At 43.9% G+C, this 26,839-nt stretch overlaps 5 protein-coding genes and 1 long non-coding RNA gene across 20 annotated transcripts in view; 2 read left to right on the forward strand and 4 right to left on the reverse strand.

The window, feature by feature from the left end:
• LOC119026823 (NACHT, LRR and PYD domains-containing protein 5-like) overlaps positions 1-5,458 on the reverse strand; it is a 10,486-nt gene extending 5,028 nt beyond the window's left edge. The window contains exons 1-6 of one of the 5 annotated variants that reach the window (XM_037111394.1): positions 5,159-5,458; positions 4,747-4,849; positions 4,515-4,598; positions 2,534-2,620; positions 1,992-2,047; positions 44-1,826 (exon numbers count right to left, since the gene is read on the reverse strand). In XM_037111394.1, the coding sequence (XP_036967289.1) occupies positions 44-1,826; positions 1,992-2,047; positions 2,534-2,620; positions 4,515-4,598; positions 4,747-4,841 (2,105 nt within the window). In that variant the 5' untranslated portion in view covers positions 4,842-4,849; positions 5,159-5,458. Of the gene's footprint in view, positions 1-43; positions 1,827-1,991; positions 2,048-2,533; positions 2,621-4,514; positions 4,599-4,746; positions 4,861-5,158 lie in introns of all 5 variants that reach the window. The other 4 variants (XM_037111391.1, XM_037111390.1, XM_037111395.1 and 1 more) reach the window with 4 other exon arrangements.
• LOC119026914 overlaps positions 1-10,197 on the forward strand; it is a 16,594-nt gene extending 6,397 nt beyond the window's left edge. For both annotated transcript variants that reach the window (XR_005077253.1, XR_005077252.1), the window contains exons 2-3: positions 9,330-9,428; positions 9,506-10,197. This is a non-coding gene — a long non-coding RNA (uncharacterized LOC119026914). The remainder of the gene's footprint in view (positions 1-9,329; positions 9,429-9,505) is intronic.
• LOC119027736 (butyrophilin subfamily 3 member A2-like) overlaps positions 1-26,839 on the reverse strand; it is a 316,811-nt gene that overhangs the window by 223,080 nt on the left and 66,892 nt on the right. The window lies entirely within an intron of this gene.
• Positions 6,488-11,111, reverse strand: LOC119026855 (transmembrane protein 184C-like). 5 transcript variants are annotated; one of them, XM_037111466.1, is made up of 12 exons: positions 10,765-11,111; positions 9,542-9,716; positions 9,310-9,440; positions 9,103-9,139; positions 8,631-8,836; positions 8,469-8,543; positions 8,110-8,203; positions 7,896-8,008; positions 7,716-7,815; positions 7,490-7,567; positions 7,287-7,380; positions 6,488-7,192 (listed from the first exon to the last, which is right to left on the reverse strand). In XM_037111466.1, the coding sequence occupies exons 2-12, from the start codon at positions 9,656-9,658 to the stop codon at positions 6,918-6,920; spliced, it is 1,320 nt and encodes a 439-aa protein (XP_036967361.1). In that variant the 5' UTR covers positions 9,659-9,716; positions 10,765-11,111; the 3' UTR covers positions 6,488-6,917. The 5 variants fall into 5 exon arrangements, with proteins under 5 accessions (XP_036967361.1, XP_036967359.1, XP_036967360.1 ...); XM_037111464.1 differs by having other exon boundaries at positions 9,542-9,751; XM_037111465.1 differs by having other exon boundaries at positions 10,739-11,111.
• Positions 11,580-18,980, reverse strand: LOC119026850 (endothelin receptor type B-like). Of its 3 annotated transcripts, none has more exons than XM_037111452.1 (8): positions 18,778-18,980; positions 17,283-18,007; positions 16,897-17,024; positions 15,864-16,062; positions 14,427-14,579; positions 14,206-14,339; positions 14,004-14,112; positions 11,580-13,286 (listed from the first exon to the last, which is right to left on the reverse strand). In XM_037111452.1, the coding sequence occupies exons 2-8, from the start codon at positions 17,814-17,816 to the stop codon at positions 13,239-13,241; spliced, it is 1,305 nt and encodes a 434-aa protein (XP_036967347.1). In that variant the 5' UTR covers positions 17,817-18,007; positions 18,778-18,980; the 3' UTR covers positions 11,580-13,238. The 3 variants fall into 3 exon arrangements, with proteins under 3 accessions (XP_036967347.1, XP_036967344.1, XP_036967345.1); XM_037111449.1 differs by having other exon boundaries at positions 11,585-13,330; positions 18,778-18,919; XM_037111450.1 differs by lacking the exon at positions 18,778-18,980 and having other exon boundaries at positions 11,585-13,330; positions 17,283-18,715.
• ttc29 (tetratricopeptide repeat domain 29) lies at positions 21,923-26,393 on the forward strand. 4 transcript variants are annotated; one of them, XM_037111456.1, is made up of 12 exons: positions 21,923-22,043; positions 22,850-22,938; positions 23,066-23,131; positions 23,609-23,668; positions 23,740-23,882; positions 23,958-24,131; positions 24,218-24,430; positions 24,645-24,730; positions 24,875-24,966; positions 25,212-25,335; positions 25,609-25,698; positions 26,091-26,393. In XM_037111456.1, the coding sequence occupies exons 2-12, from the start codon at positions 22,856-22,858 to the stop codon at positions 26,280-26,282; spliced, it is 1,323 nt and encodes a 440-aa protein (XP_036967351.1). In that variant the 5' UTR covers positions 21,923-22,043; positions 22,850-22,855; the 3' UTR covers positions 26,283-26,393. The 4 variants fall into 4 exon arrangements, with proteins under 4 accessions (XP_036967351.1, XP_036967353.1, XP_036967352.1 ...); XM_037111458.1 differs by having other exon boundaries at positions 23,069-23,131; XM_037111457.1 differs by having other exon boundaries at positions 21,987-22,108.

Here is a 26,839-nt window from a genome sequence, read left to right on the forward strand (position 1 = left end):
AGACCTCTGATTAACAGAAATACTACAGGGAAAGAAAACGTACATGGCCTTCCTGCTGATCCTCACAGCTGGTATCAGCCTCCGTCTGCCTTCCTCTGATGTGTTGAAACTCTTCAAGTCCAACTCATCCAGATCATTCTTGGACACCTGCAGGATGTAGGCCAGTGCCGAGCAGTGCAGGGGAGTCAGCTCTGTTTTGGAACGATCTGACAACTTGAGATATTCCTGAATCTCATCTTTGACTTTGTGGTCTCTCATTTCAACCATGGCCTGGAAGAGGTTGATACTGCTTTGTGGTGGGAGGGCTTTCCTTCGGATGGCTTTGAGATAAGTCAAGATTTTCTTGTCGGTGTCTTGGCTTGGTTCTGGCGTCGTCAGCAGACCCTGAACAACTCTGCAGTTGGACTCGACCAAAAGGCCGAGGAGGAAGCGCAAGAAGAAGTCCAGGTGGCCATTCTTCTTCTCCAGCACTTTATCAACTGTCATCTTCAGAAGATCAAGGAAAGTATGTTCTTTGTCCTTCAGATCAAGGAATTCACCAAGTTCTTTTGCATTTTTGTTGGTGAAACAGTCATAGACAAAAAGAGCTGCAAAGAACTCCTGTACAGTAAGGTGTACAAAGAAGAAGACCTTCTTCTGAGAAGCCACATGTTCTTCCCTCAGAGCTGCATTGCAAAATCCAGAGTAGATTGTTGCCTCTGCTATGTCAATCTCAGAGTCTTGCAGGTCTTCTTCATAGAAAATCAGGTTGTTCTTTTGCAGCTGGACAAATGCAAGTTTTCCAAGTTTCAGAAGGAATTCTCTGTGTTTCCTCAGAAGTCGTTCCTTGTTTGTCTCAGTTATCTTGTCATATTTTCTGCTTCTGCGTTTGGTCTGGGCGAACAGGAAATGTGCCATCATCTCTGTTAGCGTTTGGGGGATTTCAGCTTTCTCGTCTCCCTTAAATATCTCTTCAAACAATACCGCAGAAATCCAGCAGAAGATCGGGATCTGACACATGATGTCGAGACTCTGTGAAGACTGAATGTGTGAAAAAATCCTTTCAGCAAGGCCCAAGTCGGGACTAAATCTTCTCTTGAAGTACTCTTCTTTCTGTGGGTCACTGAACCCTCTTATCTCAGTCACCATGTCAACAAACTCTGCAGGGATCTGACTGGCTGCTGCTGGACGGGAAGTTATCCAGACTTTTGCATTTTGAAGAAAGTTACCCTGGATGAGGTTTGTAAGAAGATTGCCCACAGAGGTCACTTCACTGACCGATGTTACCATCTTGTTTGCAAAGTCCAGGTGAAAACGGCTTTCATCAAGCCCGTCCAGGATCACCATGACTCTGGCCCTGGTGTAATCTTCTGAATTTATCAAACTTCTGAGTGCAGGGTGAAGTTCAATCAGGAGCTCATGCAAGCTTTTGTCATCTCTACTCAAATTCACCTCTCGAAAAGCATGACAGAAAATGAAATCAATGTCCTGGTTTTCGCGGTCTTCGGCCCAGTCGAGGACGAATTTCTGCACAGCGAATGATTTACCGATGCCTGCGACGCCCTTTGTCAGGACGGTCCTGTGGGATGTCTCTTGGCCAGACAAAGGTTTGACGATGTCACTGAGGTTGATTGATTGTTTAGAAGGTTTTCTTTCCAATTTATGTTTGATGCTTCTAAACGCATGTTCGTCATGTGGCCCTTCACTCTCTCCGGTGGTGATGATGAGTTCTGTGTAGATTTTGTTCAGGGAGCTCCCTTCGTCGCCATTACCTTCAGAAGTCAACGTAAATTTCTTTTGCATTGCTTCTTTCAGATTCTTCTTTGCTTCCAAAAGGTGGCTGTGTCCTGTCACAATCAAAAGCACGCTTGGTATTAAATCTTTTCAGCTAGGTCATGAAAAGAGCACAAGTGAAAAATATCAGAGCAGTATTTGTGTGCCTACCCTTAAATTATCTACACCTAATCAAATGTCTTTTAATGTCACAAGGCCAAACAAAAGTTTAAACTCACTGATGTCTTCCTCAGTATGTTGTACTGAACAGCTGGAGGGCTCTCCTGTCGTTTGGCTGTAAGATGATAAACAAACGACACATTAGTCTTGCCAGATGTGTTACGATGACACAATGTTCTCTGAGTCAGGTGTGGACATCGTCCAGCTCAACAAGACTATCAGCTTCACAATGTCTCACCTGGTCTGAGGGTATGTTTTAGTTTACTTTTCTTCTTGCTGGAATTTAAATTTTAAACTGCCAATCACACTGAGCTGCGTCGCTAAAAACATGTAGTATGTGAAACCATTGTTTTTCAAAGGTTCAGCACACCTGGTATACAGGTGCCCAAAGCATGTTGTTTATGAAGCAGCCTCGTCTGCAGCAACAAGTGTTCGGTGTGATCGTCTCAAGTTTGTCAAACTGCATGATGGCACTAAAAAGGCATCACTTCATTCTTGCTGACATCCTGTTAGTTACAGTCATGTTATACCACAAAAGATGTCTTTGTGCTAAAAATACAACCTGCTTTAACTGTCAATTTCACAGGATAAATCAAATTACCTGTGTGTCTTCTGACGATTAAAATTTAAAGGTTCATACATGGATGAATCACTCTTCATGGAGATGACACTGGGAGCTGTGAGCTCGCTGTGGAGACGAAACAACAAGTGTGCTCAACTCTAAATAGCAGAGTAAAGTGAATTAGTTGCAGATGTAAAAATCTCACGCTTGCAGGTAATTGCTGACATTTTGAATAATACACAGCAGCAGAAGGGACCTGATGAGGTTCAGGCCTAAACTTTCCTCACTGTTACTCTGGATCAGGGGTGGGGAACCTCTGGCTTCTGGGCCGTTTACGGCCCGCTAGACAATTTGGTCTGGCCCACGAGGCAATCCCTAAATACATTCACAAAAAATTAATTCAGGAAAAATTATTTCAAATGTGCAATTAAATGCCCCCAGGGCGGGTGTCTGTCCGGGCCATGACCAAGGCCACTGAACACAACATCAGCATAACTGTCATCGCGTGTCATCTCATCGCATCCTGTCCTCAGTGATTGACAGGTGACAACAACGAGAGGACACTCGTGTTGGCTAAAACGGGAGATGGCGAGTAGGAAAAGAAAAGTTGGTGTGGAGTGTCGCTCTTTTAAGGATAAACACATGTATGAATTCTTCTCTGTGAAAGGCAAGTCTGTGTGCCTGGTTTGTGGGGACGCTGCGGCAATAATGAAAACTCAAACCTTGAGCGTCATTATAGCGCGAAACATGCAAAACTGGATGCGTTGAAAGGACAAGTGCATGTGGATAAAGTTGCCTCTGTCTCCGAGTTTGATTGGCCAGCAAGCAGTTTTATCCAAACTGCGAGCAGACAAGGACACGAGACTCAGGCTAGCTTCATCGTGATGAGTGAGTTAATTGCTAAGAAGCTGAAACCTCATGCCGAAGGTGAATTTATGGAGTGCCTCGATGCTGCTGTGGAGCTGCTCGCGCCAGAAAAGATAAAGCTGCTCCAAAGTGTCAGTTTGTTTCAGAGAACCGTCTCAGATCGGATTACTGCCATGGCACAAGACACTGAGAAATCACTGAAGAATTCTGCAAGAGATTTCCAGTTTTTCTTTTCAAAACTGACTCTTGGAAAGACTCAGCTCTGCTCAAAACTGACTGACCCAAACCTGGACACCAGCTGAGAGTGGCAATGTCATCACTGCCACCTGACATCAGACGTCTCACCAAGGAAAAGCACTTCCAGACATCGCATCAGGTCACACTGATATAATAATGATGCTGATCAGTAAGTTTCTTTTTTTCCCATCTCAGATTGACAGTAGACAACCTTATAATGTACCTCAAACCATTTCAGAGCATTCTGATGTGAAAATAAACAGATACGGCCCTCTAAAATGACTCGAAAAATGACATCGAAGCTATATTCAACCTGCTTTCAAAAGAAAACTCCCTGTTTCCATTCAACAATTTCACCTCAGATTGATAGTAGACAACCTTCTATGAGACAACTGTCATTTTCGAGTGATTTAAAGCTGACATATGAGATTTATGAGAGCTGATTTTTTTTAAATTTCACATCAGAATGCTCTGAAATGATTTGAGGTATGTTATAGGTTATCTACTGCTAAACATCAGTGAACATAAAAACCAACAGGAACGGACAATTAATTGGATTAAACCACTAAGATACACTGAGATGGATGAAGTTAAAATAGGCTCAAACATTAATTAATAGTCATGATATTTATGTTATTGCAATTAAGTTAAAAAGGCCATAAAAATTATGTTGTGAGCTGCCCCTGAGGGATGGTATGAAAACTGAAATGTCCCTCGATAGGAAAAAGGTTCCCCACCCCTGCTCTAGATGTTCAGGAAAATCATCTTTTTGAAATGAATGGTTAAATACAGTTTGTGTTTTTTCATATTCTAGGACGAGTTAAAGGTATCCAATGTTCTGTACCAAAAGGTATAAGGTACTATAATCTTACTCACGTTAATATGCTTGTGTAGTTGACAGAAAACACTAAATTACCTTTGTGTCTCCTTAAAATTGAGCGGATGAAACATGGAACCATCGCTCTTCATAGAGACGACACTGGGAGCTGTGGACGATTCACTAACAGAGGAAAAAACATATTTTTACTTATTACGTGAAGTTCTAAAACCTTCATAGTTAATATTGTTATCAATACTGCACAACATTTATGATGACTATATACATTCCTCAGGACATCACAGCTGCCTATTGATGAGGCTAACATTACCTCACAGAAGGTTCACTGCAGGAGCTGATTGGCTGCTCAGACATCGAAGAGGACGACGCAGAGTCGGATCGCTTTCTCTTCTTCCTCTTCGCCATTTTTACTGCTGAAACACAACTATCAGAAGATTAGTAAAGGACAGTGTTTAGCATGTCTTACCTCCCAGCAATATGAACGGATTTCATCATTTACACCAAATGTTTTTCATAATATAACACACTGACACTAAACCTGTCAAATCATAAAAATCCAGTAAATAGTAACTAATATAAACTGCTACTTAATCAGTTTGTCCAATAATGGCAGACAGGAGACAAAGGAGCTGGATGAAGTTCAGGAAGTAGTGCAGCTGTGCTTAAAGCCAATTGTAGTTTAAAAGTGGTTGACAAGTGGTGATTTTAGCTTTCTTGTACACCTGTCTTAAAATGTAAGGGACACTGGAGCTTGGTTGAGGTGGTGGGACAGCTCGCGGCGGGCGCCGGAAGATTTCCCTCATTTTCAAATCCAAAACTTGACAGGTATAGATGTCGTCGATCAGGAAACAACACACCCGGACATCACACAAGGAGACACACGGAACCATTAACAGATATTCACGTTTGTACTGCGACACTTTTGTCTGCTTGTTGCCTTTTTATCCAAAATTGTTCCAGGCGACCAACATTGTTCGTCACATAGTAACAAAAATGAACACTTTTTTGGTTTCGTTTTCGTCACTTCCTCCTCCTCCCCCACCAAAATAAAAACCCAGACCCAGAGAGTGAGGAGGCTCTGCAACCTGTGAGGTGTCAATTCTGTTTAATTTTGATAATATTTATCCAACTGATACAGTTCTGCTTTAAAGAAACTCTTCAGGTGAGCTTATGCTGATCCTGCTTTCAACCTCTGCAGCCTTGGACCTCATAGTGAAGTGACGTCACCAGACTCCATTGACATATCACGTGATTTTAGGAGTTACTGCGTCATGACGAGACACGTAGAAACATTTTTTAAAGAGCAAAGGCATATTCTGAATCAGTAGTGCCTTCTTGTACATTCGGCATCAAGTAGTAAACATTCAGATGTTTCTCTTCTCGTGTTTCCATCCTGCCTTCTTCAGTTTGTGAAGAGTTTCTTCTCCCAGTAGTTGTTTTACTCACTGTTTTAACTGCTGTTTTATAATGGATCAGTACCGACATCTAGTGGACCGGACTGATAACTACAACAAGTGCAGTGAGTCCAGACAGCAGCAGACCAATCAAGTCAGTGAACTTAATTTAAAACCATCTGGTCATTATTCTGTTTTTAATGCGCTTTAACAGTTCTTACCTCGTGTCATAAATCACACATGTGGATTAAGTCAATAAAAACCTCAGTTTGTCATCAATCTAATGAAATATCAGACTGTGAAAATACGTCATTAAAAAGATGACACAGCCGACAATCTCGTTCGTTCTCGACAATCTTGTTGACTGCTCACCAAAACCCATAACTACAGTTATTACAACAAACTGAGACATTATATATTGGAAAATGATCTTTTAAACTGTCAAACATCATGAGTATGATTCATGACACAATTCAAACAGGATCATTTGTCATCATCAATTATTTGTCTTTCTCTGTTCACGACCATACAAACTTTTTTCAAAACAGGATCCCATGAGGTCCACCGGACTGGCTTTGTTGTATCCGACATCCTCAGACTGTTATGGAGTCATTGACTATTTGAAACCAGACTTAAAACAGCAACAACAACAGCTTCTCATGATTAGACATGTCATGTTCATTTATTATCACTTAGAACAAACAGTCAGACCTTGCTCGACGACACTGTGACAGTGTAAAACCAATCAGCTGCTTCACCTCCTGATGAAAACATCAAATATCCTTCCAACGGCTCGAGACACTTTTATCAAAATGACATCATCAGACATCAAAATACAGATTTCAAACATTTAAAACTTCAAAAATACGTTTTCAACAAACATGGCTTTGACATCACAGAGTGCAGACGCTTCTTCTTCTCTGGTTTCCTTCGACGAGTCCTGATAGAATCCAAGCGTGAATCAGCTTCTTTCTCACTAAAGAGTTCAGGTTTTTATTCTGACTTTTAAACAGAATCTGAGTTTATTTGTCCGGAGCGACAAAGATCATCACAACAACGGTTCAAAAGACGTAAAGAAAGAGAAGAGTTATTTGGTATCACCCGCCTCCGGAGGCGAGTTGTCACTGTCGTCCTCCCAGGAAGAGGAAGTGAACCCTGCGGGGGCGGAGATGGAGTGTGGGGCGGGGGTGTGGCCCAGGCCTTGGTACCGCCCACTCGAGGAAGGGGAGGAGGGCATGGACGTGGCTGCCACCGCGATGGCGTCCTGGGAGGTGGCCGTGAGAAGGCCGGTGTGCTCGGTGTGCTCGGGTCGAGCTGCGCTGCCGAAGTACATCTTGTTGGGTCGACCGAGGAACGTTCGACCTGATGGAGGACGATGTCGACAAAGATTAACTAGGATTCAACTGAGAGCAGAAGAAAAAAGAGTTTAAGTGACTCATCGGACCGAGACACTCACCAGCATGGCGGACCTGCTCCGTCACATCAGCTCTGATGTCAGAGAAATCCCACATGGCCAGAAAGCTGTCGAAACACGAGCCCTCCTCCGCCTCCTGGACGGAGAGACGGACAACAAAATGAAGATTCAAAAGGACAGAATGAGGTGAAACTAGACAGAGATCAACACAGAGAGAAGGATAAAGATAGATCGATAGATTGTACCTGTACGTATGGTTTGTAGGTGAAGGTGTAGTGGTGAGCGATGGCAGCCAGGAACATCTCTATGCAGATGATGAAGTCCTGTATCGGTCCAACAATCGGGTCGTCAGCGGAGAAACTGTTAGTGCTCAACTGGCAACAACATCCAAACAAACAACAACAACATCCAAACAAACAACAACAACATCCAAACATACAACTCTGATGTCACCATCCACACGACTCGTACCTGCAGTCCAGTGGCCACGGCCTCCACACTGTCCCAGTCCCAGGTGTGTTTGTCGGAGATCACACCGACCTTCACCAGGAACGCTATGAAAACCGCCTGCCTGAAGACAGAAGGACACGTTTCTGTTGACTTCAGTTCAATTCACCGTGATACGAAGCAGAGGAACCCGTCCATCCTTACCAGAAGGAAACAAACACCACCAGTTTGACGCAGAGGAACTTGCCCACAGGCCTGATGGGGGTCAACTCTTCTTTGAGAGCTCGGTACAGCAGCAGCAGGCAGTACATGGCAAACTGGACCGAGGGAGAAGGCCAGAACCGGGTTAGAGTCTGGGAACACACTAAATATCACGATGACGAGGGTTCGCATGAGTACAGAGAGCGTGTGTCTTTACCAGCTGGGATATGTTGTTGATGATGACCAGGTAGGACCAGGCGTTCCTGAAGCTGAAGTTGGCCTCATCATAAACCCCACAGAGCTGACAGATCCTGCAGAGAGAGCAGGAAACATCACGCTTCAACCTGCACCAGGGTCACAAGACTCTGTCCACCTCCCTACATCCTTATTGTGATGGTAACTTATCAGCAAAAGAAGTTAGAAAACACGGTAAACAAAGTCAAAGATTGATTTGGACGCTGTCATTTTCTCTCAAATGTCGATAGATATTGCGAGAATATCGTTATTGGCCACGATAACGGTGACAGCCCAGATCTGGTCTTGTTGCTGGGTTCTGTTACTGCAGTATGGACTCACAGTGCGATCACGGTGGTCACGGGTCGGACCACGGTGTACTGCAGGACTCCCAGCTTACACCTGAACAGCAGCACCCTGTCAGAGGAGGACAGAGAAGCACGTTAACCTCCACACGTCCGTCTTTCTATCAGAACCGTGTCGGTACATCCGGCCTCCTCTTACTCTCCCATGGGCCACGGCGGGCAGCAGCACAGCGGCGGCAGGTGGGGCTGCTGCTGCTGGACCTCCAGCATGAGCACCAGGCTGGGGTACTGGTTACTGAGGAAGTTGAGCAGGAACACCAGGAAGTTGTAGATGACGTAGGCCTCGTAACACTCGCGGCACGTGTCCACGTAGATGGCCAGACTGGGATATCTCAGAGCGAGCCACTGGACGGGGCGGAGCAGAGAGACAAGAGGGGGGTTAACTGTAAACACACTGCGTGACAACATGACGTCCAAAACACAGACGGTTGTGTGTGTCCTCTGGTCTTGTGACTCCGTCCCATCGCCTCCAATTAAGGTCTGTTGCCATGGGAACCTAATGTAATATAATAGAGTGGGCAGATCACGGCCACTTCCTCAGTGTGTGTGTGTGTGTGTGTGTGTGTGTGTGTGTGTGTGTGTGTGTGTGTGTGTGTGTGATGATGACTCACACTGTCCAGACTGTAGATTGGTACCATCCATAGTATTCTGGTGGAGGAGGACAGGAAGGAAGCAAAGAAGATGTTAAACTGTGTCATTTAACAGTTTGCTCTGTTTTCTTTCCTTATCACTGTGAACTATTCCTTTAAAGTCACTTTAGGTTAAAGGTGTGTGTGTGTGTGTGTGTGTGTGTGTGTGTGTGTGTGTGTGTTCCCCACCTGATGATGGGTCTCTGCAGCTCCGGCTGGGTGTAGTGGACGATGTGCTGCAGGATCCCCCACAGAGAGATCGGGATGGTCAGAAAGACGAAGATGCCGGCGATGAACCAGGCTTTACTGTGAGTCCCAACCTGCGCAGAAGAACCGCAGGTGACTGTTTTTGTTGCGGCCATCTTTTATCTTTTTGTTTCTGCAGCAGGTGAGGGTGGAGGTGACGAAGCAGGAAGTCTACCTTGTCTTTCTGCAGCTCCCAGATGCAGAGCGGCAGCACGGCCACCAGCAGGAGGCCGTAGAGAACCAGAACCAGCGGGCGGATCCACCTCCTCCACTCTGCGCAGGAACACGGCATGATGGCTGCTTCACCCTCAGCCTCGACTACAGACACATCCTACAACCTCGGGCCAAACCTGGAGGACGGACGTGTCAGATGATACGACCGAAACTGGCAGAAATGAACGACAGTTCCCGAAGTGTTAGCACAGACAAGCTAACTGCACCTAGCATTGCTGTTTACTAGCTCATATTGTTCCACAGTGTTAAAGCAGCTTCCTTATTGGTCAACAGCAAATATTTGTGAGTCAACGCTCACCAAATTTGAGCTAAATGCTAAAGCTAACACCTTAAAAGAGATGTATGCCACTCCACAGCAGCAAGCCAATTACCTGACCACAACAATACCATTTCAATTTAGATTTTTTTTAAAAAACAATTAAAGAAAACAGTGTTTTTATGTGCATGTTTTCTTTGCTCCTGTTCAAAGTGGGCGCTAACTGTTTAGAAGCTAATGTAGCTAATGTTATCGATTGAGGTTTCTCTGTTCAAATAAACACAAATCTGTAGAATACAGTTCAGTCACAGTAATAAAGTGTTCATTATCTCAACATATAACATGAAATAACAGATTTTTCATCCATTAACGTTGAATATTTCTGTCAGGAAGACCTTGTGAAGTGGCTAAAAGCTAATATTTAATGTTTAAAAACACACTTTTGCTGTAAAATTAGCATTTCAGTCATTTCTTCCTGCTCTGATAACAGACCTGAATCAATATGGAGCTTTTTAAAGGTGTTTTTCAGTATTTATTTTAAGGTTAAAATGACTCTTGTGCTCCACAGACACACTTTATAGTGAATATGAGGGTAAAAACAAAGATTACATCCTAAATTGTGTCATGTTGCAACAACCTGGACGTCAAAAATGTATTAAAATAAATAATTCTCCTCATAATTAAATAATAAAATGCACTGATGTCACTGTAAACACACCCAGTCAACACCACACAGGTGTTTTAGATGTATTTTTAGCTCCTAACTGGCTATAAATATAAAATCTGAACACATTAATCAATTCGCCGGAGAACACAGATCATTGAGGAGGTAAAACAGTTGAAACCTGATGGGATAAATAATGATCGATGAGGTTATTGGACCGTGGAGGCTGCAGATGGATCCTCACAGAGATGCTCGGCCTGGGCTCCTCCTCGGTTCTGTTCCCGTTACCAGGCGACGCATCTCTGCTCCGCGCGACCACACGGCGACGATCAGCTGTTTCCTGTTTACCGATCCTCCGATCACCGCCCCGATCGATCACTGATGGGTCATCGATCCGCTCCACGCAGCGGACGGCTTCAGGCTGCTGCAGCTGACAGTGTCCGTCCTCCTCCTCTCCCGTGTGGTGTTCACGGACCCACGTCACGGGGAGGAAATCTCAGCTTCCATCAGTCACGTGGTTCATAGGAACGAGACACAACAAATGTAACTATGATGATCGAACCCACGTTGTGTTCATAATTAGCGCTTTATATAATCATTTAACCCAATAAATTAAATATTGTTTCACACAAAGTCCTGCTGGGTAAATAAACAGGAAAGTTTCATTTTTACTGCAACATTGAACGCACCACGAAACAAAACAACCTAACAACGATCACACCTGAACGCCTGAACACATCCTCAGCCCACCTGTTGTAAATGTCATGATATTAACTGGAGGACATGAAACTGAAGACTTTGTGCTGAGCGCTACTTGTGTTAGCATGCTAACAAGCTAAACATGTTAGCATTGAGTACAGAGGAACAAATATGACACAATTAAATGACTATAAATAAATTAACACATCATTAAACACACCAACAATGTATTTGTAGCTTATTTCTGTACTTATTAACATCATTATTAATGGCCCTGTTTAATTTGTCACTTTATTGACTGATTGATTTGTTGCCACAAAAAACTGACACTTTTTACAAGGATAGAAACAACTTAATGTTTTCAATTTAATGCCGAATTGATGAGAAGGCACACGTGATTAAGAATTTTGGGTAGACAGCATTTTACAGACTTTATAAAGTTTCTCTGAACTCAACAACTCACTAAATTGGTTGATTTTTAAAGGGAGTCTGGTGACTTTCTCCACTGGGACAAAGAAGTGGCCTATTGGTTACTGTTTTGTGTCTTTGTAAAATCTGACATGTGACTGATATGAGATGTTTGTGAGACCTTTGAGAATATAACTTTATTTGTGACATACATACAAAAACAATGTACAAATATATATAATTTGATAAACAAAACTCAATAATAATTCAGATTTGACTAGTGATGTCACAGTTCATATTGTAAGGCTGTGATGACGACTTCAGCCTGCAGGGGGCGCTGGAGCACTCTGACGCTTCAGACATGTTTTATTTCTGTACAGGAAGAGTTACAACAGATTATTTTACATATAAAACATAAATGACATATGTACTACATGACCAAAAGTCACAGAAAACAAATCCAAACCAAAAGTACAATGAAGTCTGTGTCCACAAACTTTTGGCCATCAAGTGTAAAATATATCATGACACCATAATTAGTCTAAAATAATATATATAATACTCAGACCTCAATAAATACACAATGAAAAGGTAAAAACTAAACATCAGATGATCGATATAGTGTTGATCTGTTGAACCCCTCTGTGCTGTATAAGCAAATAAACACGTACAACACTGAGACAAACATGATGTTTTCTACATAAAGATAGAAAGCACTTAATGTAGTTTGCTGAATTAACAAGAAGGCCCAAATAATTAAGAATTAGCCAGAGAAAGTGTTTCACAGAGTTTATAAAGGTTCTCTAAACTCAACAACTCACTAAATTGGTTGATTTTAAAGGGAGTCTGGTGTCTTTCTCCACAGATGTCGAAATAGTTGACAAACTGGTTAATGTTTACGCATTTTTTAAATTACCGTCAATAAAATGTTGTCTTCTTTCATACACTTTGTAGAAATGGTAAAATATGTTTTAAAAGTACTGATGCTTTTTTACAAGAAACATTTGAGATTAGATTTAATGCTGAATTAATGAGAAGACACACAGGATTATGAATTTTAGGTAGACAGCATTTAACAGAGTTCATAATACTCACTAAATTGAATGATTTTTAAAGGGAGTCTGGCGACTTTCTCTGCAGGGACAAAGAAGTGGCCTTTATTGGTTACTGTTTACTGTCTTTGTAAATTATATGTTTACTGGGATGCTGCAATATTGTGGTACTTTTTACAAGGAAAGTATCAACTTAATGTTCAGAATTTAATGCCGAATTTACAGGAAGGTGCTGATGATTTAGAATCAGTTGCAGCTGTTTTGCAAAATTTGTCCTCAATCAACAGCTCCTAAAATTGCATGATTTGTTAAGGGAGTCTGGTGATGTTGCGATTGCTAATTGAATGGTTAGATCAGTTGAAACAGTCGGTGTGTTCACAAACATCTGCTGCTGATATGGCAGGTTTAGAGAACATGCCGTCTTCTTCTTGCTAACACCAGCCTGAGAGTCAAACAGCAGCTTCTCTCTCAGTGTTTTGGACATCTTTGTTCTGTCCGGACGAAGATGACGAAGAAGATGAAGATGTCGGACTCTCTCGGTGCCTCCGTCTCTCAGTGGTCAGTGTGTTTGTACTGCAGGCTGCTCCCGTGGTGGAGCGGCAGCGTGCTGTTGAAGAGAGAGCCAGAATAACACCAACAACACAGACAGGACTGCAGAGAGAGAGACAAGGACAGAGAGAGACAGGGAGACAGTTTGATTAAAGGGATACTCCGGAGATTTAATATCACACCTCCATGTCGTCAAGGGAGACAGATTTAAAAATTAGAGGTCAAAAATCGAAGCAACAGAAGCTGAGATCTCCTGATATTTAGTCTTTTAAGCTAAAACTACATTTCCCATAATGCAACAGTGCCTATTCTTTTGAAAGTACCCAACTCAACAGAAGTCCATTTGTTTTTTAGACATTTTAATGGCGAAAATTTTAGGTATTATATCTTAAAACTACAAGTGATGAGGAGTACATCGCATTAAAACTACAAACTACACGTAGTGATGACATCACCAAGACATCACCAGGGTTATTTCCTTTTTAGCGTTCACGTGTGAAGTTGGTGGAGTGCCCCTTTAAACAGACGTGTCACTGGTCACTTCCCACAAGTCTTTATCAAAGGTCACGACCCTGCTATGTTTAACATTCGCTGGCTCACTCCTCAATCCTCCAAACATCTGATAGCGTTTCCTTCTGGGTCTCTCGTATCTATGTCTCACGCCCTCTGACCCCGTGACCTCATCGTGGTGTCACGCTGACATCAGGAGAAAGCAGAGATCAACAGCTGCTCGCACAAACAAGTTCGCGAAGTGCAGCGATGGTTTAGTTTTTACCTTGAAGCAGTTTTTGAACCTCTTTGAGACGAAGAAGAGGATTATGGGATTGATGCAGGAGTTGATGGTCGCCATGTTGATGCTGAAGTAGTCGAGCACCAGCAGGAAGCTGCAACCACAGAAGAAGAACACACCGCATCAGTAGAAGAAGACTGAGAGGTCATTCTGTTTCACATCTTTGCGAGTGTGTTGGTACGCCTACTTCAGCAGCTCGCAGCGGTGAGCGTCGTGGGATCTGTAGACGGTTCTCTTCAGCAGGCGACTCAAGTGAAGAGGGAACCAGCACAGAGCGAAGATCAGAACCAGGCAGAACACGGCTTTGGCCACCTCACGGCGCTGTGGAGAGACAAACCTGCGTCAGAATCTGATTCTCTGTGTCGTCATCAGAAGCTCAACAGCTCCTCGTCTTGTTTGTGCGTCTACCTGTTTGACGTGTTCGCTCAGGGTGATCCTCAGACTTCCCTTCCGGTGTCGCAGCATCTCGCCGATCATCAGGCCGTAGAAGATCGCAGAGAAGATCACAGGCACGCAGAAGTAGAAGCCAAACAGCCACCAGTCCTTCGCATCCCGGTAGAACTGGAACATGGAGAAGCACAGTGTCATTAAAGGGTGCCAAAACATCTTAGCCTCGAGTTAAAGGAGCTGTTAGCCTCAAGTTAAAGGAGCTGTTAGCCTCAAGTTAAAGGAGCTGTTAGCCTTGGGTTAAAGGAGCTGTTAGCCTCAGGTTACAGGAGCTGTTAGCCTCGGGTTAAGTGAGCTGTTAGCCTCAAGCTAAGTGAGTTGTTAGCCTCGGGTTACAGGAGCTGTTAGCTTCGGGTTAAGGGAGCTGTTAGCCTTGAGTTAAGGGAGCTGTTAGCCTTGAGTTAAGGGAGCTGTTAGCCTCAAGCTAAGTGAGTTGTTAGCCTCGGGTTACAGGAGCTGTTAGCTTCGGGTTAAGGGAGCTGTTAGCCTTGAGTTAAGGGAGCTGTTAGCCTTGAGTTAAGGGAGCTGTTAGCCTCAAGCTAAGTGAGTTGTTAGCCTCGGGTTAAGGGAGCTGTTAGCCTTGAGTTAAAGGAGCTGTTAGCCTCGAGTTAAAGGAGCTGTTAGCCTTGAGTTAAAGGAGCTGTTAGCCTCGAGTTAAAGGAGCTGTTAGCCTCGGGTTAAGTGAGCTGTTAGCCTCAGGTTAAGTGAGTTGTTAGCCTCGGGTTAAGTGAGCTGTTAGCCTCAGGTTAAGTGAGTTGTTAGCCTCGGGTTAAGGGAGCTGTTAGCCATGTTATTTTTTGGTGCTGGGCTATGCTGGTTTTTCCAGCAGGGCTGTTAGCTTCTGGGTTACAGGAGCTGTTAGCTTCTGGGTTACAGGAGCTTTTAGTCTCGGGTTAAAGGAGCCAACCCTGACTTCAGGCCGGGTTATTGCACTGACAGCAGTCTACAGGCGGCCAGCTGACCCTGAATCAGCCCTGAGTGCCTGAGCAGACTGTGTTTAGTCACAACCTGCCGACATAAACAGGAAATTATGTTGTAAACCATCAGAGTTAAAGAGAACCGCCCTGCAACACCAGAACAGATCATGAGAGTCCGTTTGTTTCCCCCACAGAGACCATCCATCACTCAGAGGAGTCCGGCTGCACGTACTCGTCCTCAGTGTAGAACTTCTCCTCATCATCTCCTGGGAATTAATTGTTTAAATCCAGAAAGTCGTTGAACTTTCTGAGCAAAACACTCAGATTGAGTTCGTACATGACGTGTTTCACCAGGATAATTTGTACCGATATTATAATGCCTGGTCACAGGAGCACTGCGGTTCTGTATGGACCCATCAGACACCATGAAACCTGTTTCTGAGAGAGCAGGAAACACAGAAACACACACACTGTAACTCACGGTCATGAAGGGCGTCTTGGGCTGTAGCATGCAGGTCTTGATGGTGGTGTTCTTGTAGTCGAAGGTCACCATGTCGAAGCCGATGGCCTCGGGCACAGCCAGAGCCATGGACAGCAGCCAGATCACCACGATCTCCACCGCCGTCACCGTGGGAACACCGGTGCACTGGACCCGGGACCAGGACGCCACCGCACGGTACCTGCAAACAACAGCAGCATTTCATTTAAACCTCCGTCACTGGAAGAACTGGAAACGTTTTTTTTTTACACAAAGACAGAAAAAATCTTCACATGTAACATTTGCTGAATTAACAGGGAGGTCCAAATATTTAAGAATGTTTTGTAGGCGGAGCTTCACAAAGTTTATATAGTTCTCCTCAAGTAACACGTCTTAAAATTGCACATTTTTCTAAGGGAGTCTGGTGGTTTTCTCCTCTCTTTTTTTCTTTCACAAGAGAAGCAGCTGCTATTTGTTACTGTTTACTGGACATGTTCACCATCAATGCGTAATATTCTTTATTAAAACTACATATAACTACAAAAACCTTTAAACTCGAAAGTCAGGAGTTTAGGGGAAAATGTGAAGACAATGAGATGAAAAACAAAACTTTCATAAAAGCAAATGAAATAAAGAAAATTGTACTTTCACTGAGAGTTAGAAGAGAACATTGATAAAACTTTCATGTCTGTACAAAAGCAAAACTATAGCAAGTCCCTACAGTTAGCTTATCTTAGCTTAGCTTAGCTTATCTTAGCTTTTCTTAGCTTATCTTAGTTTAGCTTAGCTTATCTTAGCTTAGTTTAGCTTAGCTTAGCTTAGCTTAGCTTAGTTTAGCTTAGCTTAGCTTAAAGACCATCAGAAAGGTGAAAAAGTTCTAAAGCTCCAAAATGAACAACTTGTTTGTTGTCGTTTCATAAAGAATGAGCCTGAAATTTTGCACTATTCCTTTAAAGGTACATATGAAGTATCATTGTGTGTGTGTGTGTGTGTGTGTGTGTGTGTGTGTGTGTGTGTGTGTGTATGTGTGTGTTACCTGTCCACGCTCAGAGCACACAGGTTGAGGACGGTGATGCCGACTGAAGCTTTCTGCAGGAAGGGAAACAGCTTACAGAGGAACAGACCGAACACGCTGTCGGCGAACGGCCACTGCATCGCCAGGAGCTGCACACACACACACACACACACACACACACACACACACACACACACACACACACACACACACACAGCATTAACATGACATCAGAGTGTGTTATCAGTGTCTGTGAGGTATTTTAGTGGCTGTTATCAGTGTGACACTCAACCTCTTGACTGAGACACACAACACACATACCCATCATGCACTTCTGCTCCTGTAAACAGTCAGAAAAGAAGTAATAGCACCATACACTTAAACACCATGACTGTGACGCTCAGCACCTTGTATACGTTGATCGGTATGTCGATGGCGATGTAGATCAGGTCTCCCAGCGCCAGACTGGCGATCACAGCGTTGGGTCCATTTCTCATGCTTTTATTTTGGAAGATGATCCGGAGCAGCGTGGCGTTGCCGATGATCCCCACGGCGAATATGACGCAGGACAGAACCGTGTTGATGTACTTGAAGGCTGTTTTGATCGATGTGGCCCGCTTGCAGCTCGGCGGCGCTGCCAGTTGCATAAGAACCGGCGCCGAGGAGTTGGAGTGCTTCGGCCTGTTTGAATGTTTTGACCCTGTTCTCTCTGCTGAGGGCTCGTTTACAGTCCCTTGTACTGGATGTTCTGATCCGTCTGAGTTCTGGATCAGAGGGGCGGCAGTGCGATGGAGGTCAGACCGCATCATCACATCTGACAGCTGAGCGGAATCAGACGAGGCGTTTCTGCGGCAACCGACCGGATCGACCAGTACCAGACAGCAGATGACCAGCAGCACCGGGAGCATCCCGTGACTGGAGGGAACCGATCTGCTCGCCATTCCAGAACCCTCGACTGAATCCACCACTGCCTGCTGGGACTCCTGAACCAGGTCCTGAACCTCACTGTCGATCTAGATCAAGCTATGGAGACGGACCCCAGAACCCTCTGTGAGTCCAGAATCGGCTGAAGTTCTCCGGGCTGAAGACGAGAAGCAGTACAGAGGGAGTTCTCCGGGTTCTCTGAGAGAATCTGGAGAGAGACATGAAAACAAAACAAGAAGAAATATATTCAGATGATTCTGAAAGTGTTCCGACTCGAGACGGTTCTTAGAACTCAGATCAGTCTGAACCCACTTCGTCTCTGAACTCTGGATGATTTTCATGAGCCGCTACATTAATATTGTAACATATTTAAACCTACATTTACTGATTATCCAATTATCTTGAATCAAAATTAAGAGACATGTCCATCTCTTTAGCAGCTCGTCTCTGATTCTGGTTACTGGACGGTCGGCTCGTGTGTGGCTGCAGTCACACAACCAAAACAATTAGCTGAAAGAGGCTAAAATGCTCATAACAGACCTGAACTGTGGACTGTTGGTACTTTAGCTTCTCACGTGTTGATGTGACTTTTCTATCAACTTAAAAAGACATTTACAAAAGCTTTAAAGCACTCGCAGGGTTGAAGGTAATACAAATAAAATCTTATACAAAACATGCAAATTTGAGTTATTCGATGTTACAAAATGTCATTATAACTTTAGTTTTATTTCATTTTGAACTCTTTAAAAGAAACTAAAACTGAAACTGTTCTGTCTTCTGTCTGTCGTTCTTTATTCAACAGCCACATAGTTTCACTGGCTTCAAATAAACAGATTTAAATAGAAAACAAACAGCGTAACATCTAAAGAAACAGTGACAGAACGTAGATCAACACAATCACAGTCGAGAACAATCTCTGATGTGCAAAACAAAGTGAATCCGGAGCTTCACCTGGACGAGTGTTTTAATGAAACTCACCTGTTTGTGTCGAATAAATCCTTCTAAACCACAGAAGAAGAAGAAGAAGAAGGAGAAGAAGAAGTGCGTCCGCTGCTTAGTCGAGACCAAACTGATGAAGTCTGACGGGTAGAGCTCAGTTTTACTCTCTCTCTCTCTCTGATAGTCGTTAAAGCTCGCTCGCCCACACTTCCCCTCCTCCCTCCACCCTCCTCACACTTTCTCTCCTCCTTCGTTGACCCTCATCAGACAAGTTCAGCAGAAGTTATTTAAGTTATTTAACATCTATTCAGTTGTAATATATGCTGCATATAGAGAACATGTGGTAATATTTCTTACATGATATGGAAACAACAGTAATCTGTTTATTTTCCAGAGAAAATTTAATTTGAATCAACAGTAAATTATAGAAAATATCTTCGTTATGCTGTTTATCTGACATTAAATGTAAAAAAAAACAACAACCTAGATTGTTGATATATTAGATCTGCATATAGGGAAAACATGTATCTGTAAGCGACATCTCCTCCTCCTCCTCCTCCTCCTCCTCCTCCTCCTCCTCCTCCTCCTCCTCCTCCTCGTCCTCCTCCTTCTCCTCCTCCTCCTCCTCCTTCTCCTTCTCCTCCTCCTCCTCCTCCTCCTTCTCCTTCTCCTCCTCCTCCTCCTCCTCCTCCTCCTCCTCCTCCTCCTCGTCCTCCTCCTTCTCCTTCTCCTCCTCCTCCTCCTCCTCCTCCTCCTTCTCCTTCTCCTCGTCCTCCTCCTTCTCCTCCTCCTCCTCCTTCTCCTCCTCCTCCTCCTCCTTCTCCTCCTCGTCCTCCTCCTTCTCCTCCTCCTCCTCCTTCTCCTCCTCCTCCTCCTTCTCCTCCTCCTCCTCCTCCTCCTCCTCCTCCTCCTTCTCCTCCTCTCAGCCACAGTGGAACATCTCATAAACACTCTGACATGAAGTGACTCTGAACTTTTCCCACTTAAGAGTTTGTTAATAAAACAATGTTGTGGAAATTGAGGCAGTAAAATTAATTGCCGCGTTCAAACAAACAAATTTGACTTTATTGGGCCGTTTGAACACAACTGGTTCCAGAACTCAGACCGAGTTAATGGCAGCGCTGCTCTCCATCAGAACCAGCTTCTTCTCTTTATTCGTTCTGGGTAAGTAAGAGTAATTAATCCAGTTGCTGTGAATACATGTCAGGAAGGATTTCACACTGAACATGTGTCGAAAATGGGCCTATTCTCAACCATTGAAGACAAGAACAGAACTGAGTAGAGTGCAAACCTTCACCGAGGCCCAACAGTTCCCTTTTATACTCACTTATAAATAGCAGCCACCTCAACCAAGAGTTGGTAGAGTCTGCTCTGGGCTGAAACCCATCCTCCATCCAAGTTTAGTGGAAATCCAACCAACCAACCATCAACCAACCGAACATCAACCAGCAACCATCCATCAACCAACCATCAACCAACTAAACATCAACCAACCGAACATCAACCAACCAACCAACCAACCAACCATCAACCAACCGAACATCAACCAACTAATCATCAACTAACCATTAACCAACCAACCATCATCTTGTCAAAAATATCTGGTTTCGTTGCTACTAACATGGCTTAAAAATTACAAAATATCAAGTGGTTTGTTACTTACAAATGTTGAAACACCAACTTCACAAACACAAATCCTCTGGTGATGTGACGCTCTTTGTTTTTGTGAGATGATCCTGGAACCTTTTCACATCTGTCCGTGATCAGCTGTGATGTCGGAGAGGTTTAACATCTGTCTGTCTGTGACACACAGCCAGTGTGTTGTGATTACACATCTGTAACACACATGTCTCACTGAACCTACACAAGTTCTACCATCCATCATCCATCCATCCATCCATCCATCCATCCATCCATCCATCCTCTGACCTCTGACCTCTGCCGTCCTGTCTGACTCCAGCTCAGTTCACATTCAGCCGTCGGCTCTAAATCTGGTCCTACAGAGACGAGTGTCAGTGTTGATCTGTGGCCTGTCAGCTTGTGTTTGTTTGTTACAGTAAATACAGAGATAAACAGATGAAGGCCGTACGTGACTCCAACCATGCAGGCAGATAAGAGGACGTCTCTGATAGTAGAACAACCACCCAGGAGTCCTTTTTACAAACATCATCCAGTTATTTATTCATGTTTGATCTCGCCAGTCTTTAGTCTCAGTCTGACAGAAAGTATGTTGGTTCCTGACTCATACAATGGCAAATGTAAATCTCCGTCTGTGTTATAAAATGTTGCCATCTTTTATTTGACTGTTTCCTGAGTTTACTGCAGAGACGACACTCAGATGTTTCATAAAGTCGGGTTGTTTTTAATGTGAAGCAGAAGCACAAACTTCTCGAGGACGTCTTCTCGTCAGCGGGTCAGACCACCAGCACTCTGCTGCAGTTATCTCGTCTCCGCTGCTAATGTGAATGTAAAAATGTGTTTAATTCTCACTGTTCCCTTCAGAAGCTCTGCTGGTTAATGAACAAATTACACTTGAAGCTAATTAGAGCGGGAAGAACAAACACGGCGCTCGTTTGACAGCAAATCAAACCCAGACGCTGAGCCAACACGTAACACGGACTGACAGGAAACAGCCTCTCGGTCAGCTGCTGCTGGTTTCCACCCTGAACGTGAAACTTTATTAGACACTCTGCGACGCTTTGAAGAGACAGAAACACATTCGCCACCACGGAGCCGGTTTCCATCCCAGCTGTGGTGACATGGAAACCTTCCTCTGCAACATCTGGAGGAAAACTGAGCTCGTACAAAAACTCTTTCAGCTCTGCCTGGAGCGCTTTGTTATCTTCAGAGTCACGTATGTCGGATTTAATGGCCTGTGTTTAATCCTTTGTTGTTATATTTGATGTTTTTTATTCTTGTCATATACACACACAGGGAGATAACATGCAAAATACATGACTGTTATTGGACGATGAATAAAGAATGCAAATTTGAGACATAGGACTCTTCTCTACTCCACCAATATGTATTAATACTACAGCTACTCTTTCAAAATTTACAAATATACAAGTCGGACTACAGCTGAAATTATTTAGCAACCAGCCAAACAAACAAACAAACAAACAAACAACCAGAGAACCAATGATACTCGTTGCTTTTCGTGTGTGTCTGAATGGAACCAGGCAGCAGTGAGCAGTCAGCAGGGTGTCAGTGTTGGAATGCGGCCTGTCCCTGTTGCCGTGGCGACGACGCAACTCAGCTCCGCAGTGACGTTGCTGAGACTTCAACAGGTTGTTTGAGCTGCGGTGAGTTTGTGTCTCCACCTGTGTTTCACCTTTATATTCACAGTGTGCTGTGGTAACAAACACAGGTGTGTAAACTCACCTGTAGTAAAGTTTATTCAGTCTGTACATTCGAACTGTGACGGTGAGCTGTGACGTGTGTGAGCCGCTGTCTAACGGTTTAACGGTTAACTAGCTAGTTAGTGACAGCAGCTTCAGCTAGGCTAACAGCTAGCTTAACTTGAGCTAACTCACTTTTGGGGTTATTTGTCGCTTTTACAGCAAATATGACAAAATATGGTGTGTATGTAAAATTAATAAGAATATAACCTGTAACCAGAGGGCGTTACAACTTAATCTGATGGATTAATGTCACAGTTTGACCCAAAAAATCACATCTTGTCACATAACTGTTGTGTATTTTGTACATTAAAACTATGTTTTTCAACAGCTCTTTAACAATGAAAAGCATCAATTACTTATTTATTAATTAAATTATTATTTTTCTCTGAGTTTTGAAGATGCCAAGACATCACACATCACTTTAATGCAAGAAAACAGTATTTGAACAGCAGTTTTGTGAATAAGTCCGACTCAAGCTCCACTTACTGGGTTTTTGTTTTTTTTCTTTCCATTTGCTTTGATATTATTTTATTTAACCTACTTGATGTTTGTCTGAGCAGCGATTACATTCACATATCATAAGAAAATATCAGCATATGGAGGAATGAGAGACAGATATGAGGACAGAACATTTGAAAATGATGATTAGACGTAGAGAGATGAGTCCAGCGGGACTTCAGGTGATGTTGCTGTGTTTCCTCTGACAGGTGAAGATGAACGCAGCAGAATCACAGCGACGCTCTGAACCGTTTCTACCAGAGATCAACACCAACAGGAGGAGATGTGCTCAGCTCAGGTCGAGGACGGCTGCCGAGTTCAAGACGCTCCTTTTCTTTTCTTTTGGTCACCTGGAAATTGAATATTATTCTACTGCTTGGTCAAAAAACAGATAAATAAAAGTGTGTTTGTGTGTTTGTGGTCAGCAGGAGGAAGCCGGAGAAGACGTCAGATGAATCAGCTCAGATTCTCTCAAAAGAAGAAATTGCGCTGTGAGTTAACATCACATTAACATTCATGTCCTCTACATGTTTATTGTTACTACTTAAACTTAAAGGTCCTGTTTGGAAGAAAAGTTGATTTTTGAGTTTCCCAACACAACCAACTGTTGGGCTGCCTGTCCATCATCCTCTGTAGAGAAATGGAAAATAAGAATTGAATAAAGGAATAAAAATAAGTTGTTTTATTTAATTTCAAGTTATTCCTACATTTTAATACTGTTTTATTTGTCTGTATACCTCATTATCCAGCAGACGGAGGCAGGTTTAAGTCAGTTTGAATCAGACTCATGAGCATGAAGCCTTTCACTCTCTGAGCTCACTGATATTAAGAGAAGATGTTAGTGCGCCCTCTGCTGATAAACAGAGTCACAACCTCTCAGACTCAGAGATTAAGCTTCAGTGTTGCATTATTTTCTGACTGTGTGATGATTTTCTGACCCTCCGCTCTGTTTTCATGCTCCTCTGCAGGTTCAGACACAGTGTGAAGCAGAGCGTCTGTGTGCAGATGCTTCAGGAGGGTTTTCACAGGTACCTGTGTGTCGTGCAGTGCTGTCGTGGAGTGTGTGAGGAGGCGTTTCACAGTTACTTCTGTTTGTCAGGTCGTTCTCGGAGCTCTTCCTCCTGCTGAGAGCTGATGAGGATCTCAGGGATCTCAGACGTCAGGCGCCGCTGGAGCAACAGAAGGACAAACTGGAGACCATGAGAGTTCACCTGAGCCTGGCCGAGCAGGCGGAGAGGACCGGTACACACACACACACACACACACACACAGAGTTCAGTTTATTGCAACTCATGTTCACGGTGTGTGTGTGTGCAGGTTCCTGGTCGGTGGTGTGTGAGCAGCGTCTGTCTCTGGGTCAGTACTTCTCGGTTCCGGAGGACGTCTGGCTCAGTTTGCACTTCTACCACAGCTGTGTGGACAGACAGCCGGGCGGGTCCAGACCGGTGGCCGAGGCCCGGGCCTGCATGGCCGAGCTGTACCTGCAGCGAGGTGGACCAAATCACACACACACATGAATTTATTAAATAAATTCATTCACACACTCACTCTGACGGTTTGGGCCCTCGGGCCTGCAGGTGAGCTGCAGCAGGCGAAGCAGCAGGCGGAGCTTTGCATCCAGCAGGCAGAAGCAGGCGGCTGGATGGACTCGGCCGGGCGACCTCTGTGGCTCCGGGCTCGCCAGACACTGTGGAGGATCTACAGCCGGCTGGCCGACGCTCCGCTGGACGCCGAGGACTACGACGAGGCCCTGACGCTGCTCCACAAGGGCTACAGCATGGCTATAGAGTGTATGTAGACACAGTGTGTGTGTGTGTGTGTGTGTGTGTGTGTGAGACAGACAAACTGATAATTTAATCACATTTTTGACCTGATAATGAAGATACATGAGTGTGTGTGTGATGTACGGGGGCCAGCAGGGACACAGCTTGACCTCAGCTGTCTCAGAGAGTGAACAGGAAGTGTGTGTGTGAAGATGTGGAGTCACTGGTGTGTGTGTTTCAGCTGAAGACAAACAGCTGGAAGGTGAGGCCTCGTACCGACTGGGGCTGACCTATCACAGTGCAGGAGACCACGACAGAGCCAAACAGGTACCTGAGTGTGTGTGTGTGTGTGTGTGTGTGTGTGTGTGTGTGTGTGTTTGTGTGTGTGAGACGCTTTCTTTGACGAGAAAGAAGAAGAAGAAGAAGATGAATCAACATAATGCTTCATTTATTCATCGCCTGTGTTTCCAGTTCATCAGCACTTCCATGCAGATCTTCGGCACACTGGGGAATGCAGACGGACTCGGGAGGTGCTACAAGGCTATGGCCAAGTGTATGGAGAGGTATATACACACACACACACACACACACACACTCGAGCCTACTGGCCACAATACATACTGTGAAAAACAAAACTGCATTTGGAAAATTGCAAAATGAACAGTCACCTTCCTCTTTCACCAACACACCCAGTTTCAGTTTGTGCTTTAACATGATCAATAAGATGCTATTTTTTATTTCGGCTCAAATCATAAACACAAGTTAAGATGTGTGTTTTTGTGTGTGTGTGTGTGTGTGTGTGTGTCAGCGAGGAAAACGTTGACGAGACAGTCGATTGTCTGGAGAAGTTTGCCGACATCTCTCGTAGCAACGGACTGCAACACAACCTGGCCGACGCCTACCTGTGTCTGGGCAACATCTACTACAGGAGGGTACGACACACACACACACACACACACACACACACACACACACACACACACACACACACACACTTAGCACTTAACAGAACAAATGTTATCACGTTTGTATTAATATTATTAACTTTGTAGTGATTTCTGTTCTGAGACAACAGGATGTTCCCTGAACATCCCTGAACATCCTGTTGTCTCAGAACAGAAATCATTCCAAATTTAACACCCTGATAAAGTTTGTGTGTGTTTTCTTTGTTTATTTCAACTCTATCTGTGTCTGTCTCTCCATAGAATCAGTACCAGAAGTCTTCTGAGTTCTTCCTGCAGAGTTATGAAGTGGCCTGCAGTCTGCAGGACGTGGATCTGCTGCAGAGAGCTCAGGTACAGACGCCGTTACCTGTCGGTGCAGTGATACAACCTTCACTTCAACATGTCACCATGGGAAAAGCAAAATATGAACATTCTTAATATCTGCAGATACATGGACACTAATATGTAAACACCAAGTATAGCATGTTGCCTCCACACATCTTGAGGAGTAACATGAGGTGATGTTAACAGGTGACAACAACAAAATGCGAGGCAGCTCAATGTGCTTTACAGGGGCAGTAAATCAGATGTTGCATTTAAAGACAAGTCAAGATGTCAGAACTTCAGCTTACAGACACATCTGTAATATAATAAAGACTGTGACAGCATAAACACAGAGCTCGTCCTCCACGTCAGACTGTGTTCAACATCTGCTCCAGCTGTTCTGTCTGTGGCTCCGGCAGGTGTGGGTGGCCAGCGCTCGAGCCCAAACTGTCATCAGGAAGTACAGCGCTGACGTGGTGTTGGCCACGGAAGCCGCTCTGCGACGGCTGCTGGCCTGGAAACAGACCAGACCACTTCAGGAAGCCAGTCGAGACGATACTGACAGAACTGCTGCTGCTGCTGCTGCCTGGTACCAGCTCACTGACACATGATGATGATGATGATGATGATGGTCCACATCCTGCTCTGAACTGTGGGATGTAAATGTGTTTGATATTTTCTCAGTTCTTTGTTAACATAATAAAAAAGCCTGTGATCCTCCATCTTGATTCATCTGGTCTCAACGTGAACACCGGTCAGCCACGACATTTAACTGAGGCTCCTCCTTGTGTCTGTGGAGCAGAATCGAATGAGGAAGAAGAGGATGAAGGTCTAAACATCAGCAAAAAGCTCCATCACAGGCAGTAAAAACCAGAGAGTTGAATTTAAACTGAGTGTTGTTCTTGTTTGAGAGATAAATGAAGGTGATGAGCAGCAGTTTGAAAAGCTCACGTCATTATTAATTCAACTGAATCTGTTTGTGAACATTTATTTATACATTTTGAATCTTTGGTTGTACTTCCTTTGTTTTTGTTTTATTTTACTGTTAACAATCTATTTAATATCACTTTATTAACTCACTTTATTCTGTGTGAGCACCTGATAATAACACTGTTTTATTTGTATTTATTTACATAATGTCTTTACATGGTCTGTGTTTGCTAAATTC

This window comes from Acanthopagrus latus, chromosome 10 (assembly GCF_904848185.1).
Source record: "Acanthopagrus latus isolate v.2019 chromosome 10, fAcaLat1.1, whole genome shotgun sequence".
NCBI classification, from domain to species: Eukaryota; Metazoa; Chordata; class Actinopteri; order Spariformes; family Sparidae; genus Acanthopagrus; species Acanthopagrus latus.